This window comes from Poecilia reticulata, linkage group LG19 (assembly GCF_000633615.1).
Source record: "Poecilia reticulata strain Guanapo linkage group LG19, Guppy_female_1.0+MT, whole genome shotgun sequence".
Taxonomy (NCBI): Eukaryota; Metazoa; Chordata; class Actinopteri; order Cyprinodontiformes; family Poeciliidae; genus Poecilia; species Poecilia reticulata.
This window is the reverse complement of record NC_024349.1, coordinates 307,431-314,641: the sequence shown is the minus strand read 5'-3', so window position 1 is coordinate 314,641 and position 7,211 is coordinate 307,431. Positions and strand designations below refer to the sequence as shown.

Genomic DNA, 7,211 nt, shown 5'->3' with positions numbered 1-7,211 from the left:
ACACTGAGGAGCAAAGGGTGATGCAGCAAGAACTAGAAAATAAACTAAAGTCAGAACACCATGTGAAAAAAGTCCTATAAAAAATAAACTCATTATATCGAAAGAAAAATGTGACAAGAATTAAGCCGTACAATAAAATATCACAAAAACAGAAAATTATTCAGGAATGAATTCATATTACAAGAATAAAGTCATAATATTATGGAAATAAAGTGATAAAAATCTCAGAAAAAAATCATTTGAAAATAAATTCATAATATCAGAAAAGCTGTAATAATACAAAAATCATTCTTACAACATAAAGTCGTAACATTATGAGAATAAAGTCTTAATGTTAACAGAATAAAGTCGTAATATTAGTATAATAAAATAATTTTATGATAATTCTCACACAGGAAAACTTAAAATGCGGGACGTTGAGTTTAATCTGATCCTCCATGTTGAACACGGCAGCATTAGATTCCGATCAGGAAGCGATCAGGAAACGATCATCTATTAGCCGAACCAGCTGCCAAATCTTGATAACTTTATTGAATCTTTTTTCTCATTAAAACAACTTTTGTCTCCTAATTTGTCATTTTTTCAGGTAATATTGAGCTTTGATTCTTCTGATGACGTTATTTATGGAATTTTAAAAAATCTGTTAGTCTGTCCCTAATAGTCAACTTTTTTTAATTGTATGGAGCTTAATTGGTGTCATAAAATTTAGGAAAAAAATATAAAAATAAGGAAAAAAACTGAAAAGAAAAAAAAAATCAAACTGAAAAGTTCCAAACTACGTTAATATTCAATGTCTTAATTAAAAACAAACCTCTGGTGGAAGAGTCTGTGRACGATCCAGTGTGAAAACCTCTGCAGCCACTGAGGAGTAAACGGTGCGACCACCTGGGAAGGACACGCACCTGTATGAACCTCAACAGCGCCACTCAGCGGTGGTTTGGAGGAATGACGGAATAAAAAAACAACTTACCTTTGTAACATAACTGAGCAGAGTGTTAAAGGGGCTGTGCTGCTGGCCGGAGTATTTACAAACTAGGAACATACAGGTTAGCACTACCGCGACGTAGATCCCAAACAAGGTGAGGAAGTCCATGTTTCACCTGGCAGGGGCGTACAGGTGTGTTAAACCCGTCCTCCCTGCCTCGGGTACGCTTTGTTACCGTTAGCTCGGCCTATTCAGTTCTCATGTAAACAGGTAGAACACCAAAACTACAACAGGAAGATCCGGTTCTCTGAAAGTCCCAGACAAATAACTGACTCCAGCATGCTAACCATAAACACAGAGGCCCGGCTGCTAGCATGCTAACCATAAACACAGAGGCCCGGCTGCTAGCATGCTAACCATAAACACAGCAGCCCGGCTGCTAGCATGCTAACCATAAACACAGCAGCCAGACTGCTAGCATGCTAACCATATACACAGAGGCCCGGCTGCTAGCATGCTAACCATAAACACAGAGGCCCACTGCCAGATGTTGCTTCTTCTTCTTCTCTCACCTCAACATAACTGGCCGGGTGTACCTGCTGACCGCCAGGTTCACTTGTCTCCCACCTTCTGCATCCGTGAATGATGCTACTTCCGTAGCCTGACGCTAACATGATCACGTGGTTCTTGATTAACTTCGCCGGGTCAAAATGGATTTTACCAGTAAAAGTATCTCTGTGTCAATATAGTTTTACTCGATTGGATTAAAGATTTTAAATTACGGGATCAGACAGATAAAAAAATAATAAAAAATCCTGTTATTTTAAAGAGTAACTATAATAGAAAATTCAAATAAATAAACATAATACCAAATTCAGGTAGAAGAAACACTTTTCCACTAATTATGAGCCTACCTGTAAGATTTACAGGGATGCACTGTTTGCATTGAAAAGTTCTGTTTTAAAAAATATAAAGTATTCTTGGCCCAGTTATTCTTCTCTTCACGGATATTTTATGGCCCCCAACCACAATTCAAGAATTAATTAGGACAAAAATACAACTTTAAATCTATTTACAAGAAATGCTAGATGCAACACAAAGTGATCATTTTTCCAAGGTTTCCATCTGTTGCCATGGTAACTATGGCCACATCTACTCATGTACATATATTAAGACTTAGACCTCAGTTCACCAAAATCTGCTTTTAACCGCTTTATTAAAACGTGACTGAATACAGGAAGTGTTTTCAATCGAAGGCTGACCCAGCAGAGAAATTACCTTTCAGTTTTCTTTAAGCTACAAGAAAAGCTTCTCATTTAACAAGGAAAAACATTTGAAGTTTGGATCTACAAAAAGAATCTGATTATTTGTTTAATTAAAATAGTTCCTGCTGAGTTTATAGGTAAAAACAATATTACAACATATTTAGTGATTTTAGTTTTTTTATTGTATTTTTGGCTTGAGAATSTTTGAGCTGGTGATTTTGGCCAACATTACAGAAAGTCTGGACTCGCCTGACGTGCAGAATTTAACACCAGCAGGTGAAACACCTGTCTGACCTTTTCTCCCGCCCAGGCCCGCTCCCCGCGCCATGATGCATGATGGGATGCCTGCTGGGTCTGGTTGSGGACGCGGCCGGCCTGCAGCTCAGGTTTCTGTCAGGACCACATCACTGCGGAGCGGTGAGCTCGTCTGCAGCCGCGCTGTAAAAAGGTACTGGTTCTGTCCAGGTGAGACTGGAGGGAAACTTCCTGTCCTGGAGATTTTTCCACCTAAATCCTGTGATTGTTTTCAGTTTGGCAGCTGAAGCGGTAAACGTTTCAGTTTGTTTCCTGTTTGAACGCTGGCTTTGTTTAATTATTCAGGTGTAACGTGCTGCTGTTTACAGTGTACTCTCTGCCACTGAACTGTTTACAACATGCAGGACTTTGGACACGATTTACATCAAATAACATTAAACTGTGTCTGATAGAAAAATGTCTTTTCCTGGTTAACAGGGTGGATTTAAATATCCAACATTTCCAACACATTTTGTAAAATATCACAAACAACCTGGATTAAATCAGATGTTATAATCTGAAATTGTCTTTTTATGAAATACCTTTTTACTTTTTACCTTTACTTCAGAGGTTCCTTTCCTCTTCTAAAGGAAACAAACATTCAGTAACACCTCTAGAGAATCTATCATCAGCAGTAAACGGGCGGTGAACGGATGAAATGGGATTATTACTGATCAAGCAGAATAAATAGATGAATGTTTCCAGAACCAGGCGAAGCTGAAACCGACCTGCAGGAGTTTTGGTGGAACAGATTTACAGATGAAGAAGTTTTTATTTTAAATGTTTGTATATTTAGTTAGTTCTGACTTTTGCTCAGATTTTGTTGTTTTTTTCACTGACTGGTTTTTCTAGAGTCTTTATTTTCAGTTAATGATGAATCGATTACTAAACTAGTTGACGATTATTYCAATAATCGTGATTGATCCGATGAATCGCCTCAGACGTATCGAGTTCTTGTCGTCCATCTCGGTTTAGAGTTAGTTCCCGTATTGATGACGGGGGTTGGAGCAGGACTAGAGGTTCAGCTGATAATCCTAATCCAGTGGGTTGAAGGATTACGTTGCCCCCAGTCCTGCACAGACCCGCAGACTTCCAGGCGGGCGGATGCTCCAGTTAGCGCCGTCAGGCTCCGTCAGCGCGGCGCAGCGATTCTGGGCCAGCAGCGGCCCTGGGAGAGCCGCCGCGCCCAGAGAGGAGGAGGAGAAGACGCTGCGGTGTATTTATAGCTAAATGAGGCCTCACAACGGCCTCTTTTGGGCAGAATTATTAAGGAAGTGAGGTGCGCGGTGCAGGCGTCCCAGTTTTCTGATTACCAGTGTGCAAGCTGGCTGGCCTGAGGATGAATCAGGGACTAACTGCCTGACACTCAGAGAGGCTCACTGCACACTCAGCCTCTGCCATGACGAGGCGGCTGCTGTTGGGGTGGAGCAGCATCTCCGGCCGCTGACCTGCTCTGCCGACTCCGGCCTCCTGGGACGTTTTACAGCTGGACTGACTGACCGGCAGGATGAAGAAGTTCCTGCAGAATAAAAAGGGCAGATCCTCGTTCCGGCAGAGCAGACGTGGCCCTCGCTGTCCATCTAAAGATTTCTGTAAGCTTTTACTCCCAGTTCTTACACTTTGGAGGAATCATTCGCAGCTTAATTATTATTTCTGAGGCTGCTGCTTTTGAGGAATTTGTTTTAAGGTTTTAGTCTTAAGAAGCTTAAAGTTTGACTTTGATAATCACGTCCAAGTGAACCGAGCTGCTCCACTTTCCTTTGCTGCATAATTACCATTTAATGGAAATGAGCTTGTCTTTCGAGCTAATTAAGGTCCCAGTCGGTGTCATGCCTCCGTGTGATTGGCTGCCGTGGCTTTTAGAAGCGGGTCGGGTTCGGCTCGGCTCGGGGTGAAGCTGCTGCAGCTCTCAGTTCAGGCTCAGTGCAGGAGGAGGCAGATTAACTCAGATTAACTCAGATTAGACACTTTGGAGGTAAATCAGTGGAGCTGGAGGTTTGGGCTGAGTGGAGGATCTGATGCTTCATCCTGTCCAGTCCTCAGCATGCCGGCGTCCAACCAGGGCTGGCCCGAGGACTTCGGCTTCCAGCTGGGCGGAAGTGGACCCAGCTACATCCTGTGGGTGGAGGAGGGCAGCAGCGCCCACCTGGCCGGGCTGCAGGCGGGGGACCAGGTCCTGGAGATCGAGGGCCACAACGTGTCCACTCTGGCCCCGCAGGCCGTCATCGCCATCGCACAGACGCAGAAGAACATCCCGCCCAGCATCGGCGTGGTGTCCCGCATCCAGCAGGTCCGGTTCGGCTCCCCGCCTGTCGCTGAGCTCATGTGTTCATCTGCTCATGTGTTCATCTGGCAGCCTTGTTTCTGGTTGCTGAACCAGGAACAAGGTTTGTTTGTTTACTTTCTATTTGTGCTTTAATCAGATTAACAGTAAATAACATTAATGACATTTTAAAGACCAGGTAATCCGTCACCCGGGTCGGACGGCGCCTCTGCAGCTGTCAGCGGGCGACAGGCGGCGTCGCCCTGGGCGGGCCGCCGGCCCATCAACGGTTTCACCGTTGTTTCTGTGTCTGGTCCAGATGGACATCGTTCCGGGTCCGGACAGTCGTTTTGGCTTCACCATCGTGGGAGACTGCCCCCTGCTGGTGGAGGACTGCTCACCGTGCTCCCCCGCCGGCCGGGCCGGGCTGCGGGCCGGCGACTTCGTCATGGAGGTGAACGGCATCCCCGTCAGGCACCACGAGATGGCGGCCGCGCTCATCAAGGCGTCGCAGGGCCGGACGCTGCGCCTGGGCGTGCTGAGCCTGGCGCCGCGGCACAAACGCAGCACCAGCCTGGAGGACGGCCCGGCGGGCGGCGAGTGGGCCCGGCTGGACCGCAAGCACAAGGCTCTGGAGTTCAACATGAAGGTACGGCAGGCAGACGGGAGGCGGCTCAGTCCAGACGCTAGGCCGGTTCTGTTCCAGCAGGTAGAGGAACCGCACCACTTCCTGCTTCAGCATCCTCCATCAGAACCGGACCATCAATCTGGTTCTGTTCTCCATGGTACCGCTGCATCTCAGCACACTTAGAATAAGACAAAACTAAGTTACAAGTAACTTTTAATCAAATACGGAGCTTGTTTTAAGTCAATAGTTCCTTAATATTGATGAAAAAGTTCTGGTTCCAGTGGCCGGACTAGTTACTGAAGCTCCTCCTCCACGTCTGAAGCTCCGCCCCTCGTCTTTAGCTCCGCCCCTCATCCCTGCAGGTGGAGCAGCTGCTGGGCGAAGCCCCGGAGGTGAAGGAGAGGCTGTTCTCGGTGCTGAAGCAGTACGCGGCGGAGAAGAAGGTGGAGTGGCTGGCCGCCGCGCTGCCGGAGGTCCTGACCAGCGCCGAGCAGCGGCAGCTCATCTCCAGCATCAGGTAGGGGCTGGAGCGGGTCGGAGTGGTTCGCAGCGGGTCGGAGCGTGTGGCAGCGGGTCTGAGCGGGTCGCAGCGGGTCGGAGCGTGTGGCAGCGGGTCGGAGCGGGTCTGAGCGGGTCGCAGCGGGTCTGAGCGGGCCGGAGCGGCTCCCTGCCTCCGTCAGGGCGGGCGGAGTGGAAAACACATTGGGCTCAGTGGTTCCCAGTGCTCCCAGTCAGTCAGTGTGAGCCTTCCTCCTGACTAACTCCTGAAACATTCGGTGAAGTTTTCAGGTTGTTCAGGAGCTTCAGAGGAACAAACCGATCAAAGCCCAGAATCTGTGTTGGGAACAGAGCAGTGAGTGGGCCGCCGCTGCTGCAGAGCAGTTATTTATATCCCAGCAGGCTGCTTCCTGCAGCCAGCAGGGGGCGCTGGCAGCAGCAGGCTTTCATCCTGATTGGTTCCAGAAACACACCAACATGCATCTGTGAACAGATGACGGCTCCTCTAAAGGGACAGAAGCTGCTGAGGCCCCCAGAAGCACCGCAATTTAAAGGTACAGCGCGTATTTACCTGCTACAGCTTCTGTCAGAATATACTGAGTCCATCTAGAGGGAAACATCAGAACCACGAGTTCATGTTGGATCTTATTATGGGTCAAAGCTGAAATATACAAACCTCCCCAACACTCCCTGGCCTGGTCCACCCGTTGCTAGATGAGGTCGACCCCGTTGACTCGTTGCTAGGTGAGGTCAACCCCGTTGACTCGTTGCTAGGTGAGGTCGACCCCGTTGACCCGTTGCTAGGTGAGGTCGACCCCGTTGACCCGTTGCTAGGTGAGGTCGACCCCGTTGACCCGTTGCTTTGCTGATAAAAATCTAGAAATTTCTGTTTGATTTCACTGATTTATTCTGGTCCTGGCTCTGACTCTGGTTCTGGTTCTGGTTCTGTTCTTAAAAGCAAAATATTCTAAATATTCAGACTTTAATTGCAACTGTTGAATAATAAAATCGCTGAGCAAATCAAATAAAAATGATCTCTGAAATGTATTAAAATATAAGTTTAGTTTTATTTAACTCCAACACCTGCAGAGCTGCAGCGATAATCTGTAATCTCAGATTAGGGTGTGACTAGATTTCCACATAAAACCAGGTTGGTTTGGAAATATTTGTTCCCTTAAAATCTAAAATCATCCATTAAAAACCAGCATTTTGTGCTTATTTAGATGCAGAAACATTTTCCTGAAGAAGGCGTCTGTGGGAGGAGCCTGCTGTCGCTCAGCTCTCTCTCACCTTGCTGTCGCTCAGCTCTCACTCTCACCTTGCTGTCGCTCAGCTCTC

At 46.9% G+C, this 7,211-nt stretch overlaps 2 protein-coding genes across 2 annotated transcripts in view; one reads left to right on the top strand and one right to left on the bottom strand.

Annotated features, from left to right (window-relative positions):
* zdhhc4 (zDHHC palmitoyltransferase 4) overlaps positions 1-1,659 on the bottom strand; it is a 4,311-nt gene extending 2,652 nt beyond the window's left edge. Inside the window, exons 1-3 of the mRNA XM_008436228.2 lie at positions 1,498-1,659; positions 971-1,100; positions 812-885 (exon numbers count right to left, since the gene is read on the bottom strand). Coding sequence (XP_008434450.1) covers positions 812-885; positions 971-1,093 — 197 coding nt within the window. The 5' untranslated portion in view covers positions 1,094-1,100; positions 1,498-1,659. The remainder of the gene's footprint in view (positions 1-811; positions 886-970; positions 1,101-1,497) is intronic.
* A 765-nt stretch (positions 1,660-2,424) lies between these two features.
* Positions 2,425-7,211, top strand: part of grid2ipb (glutamate receptor, ionotropic, delta 2 (Grid2) interacting protein, b) — a 27,517-nt gene continuing 22,730 nt past the window's right edge. Inside the window, exons 1-4 of the mRNA XM_017310676.1 lie at positions 2,425-2,655; positions 4,521-4,774; positions 5,067-5,396; positions 5,738-5,892. Coding sequence (XP_017166165.1) covers positions 2,517-2,655; positions 4,521-4,774; positions 5,067-5,396; positions 5,738-5,892 — 878 coding nt within the window. The 5' untranslated portion in view covers positions 2,425-2,516. The remainder of the gene's footprint in view (positions 2,656-4,520; positions 4,775-5,066; positions 5,397-5,737; positions 5,893-7,211) is intronic.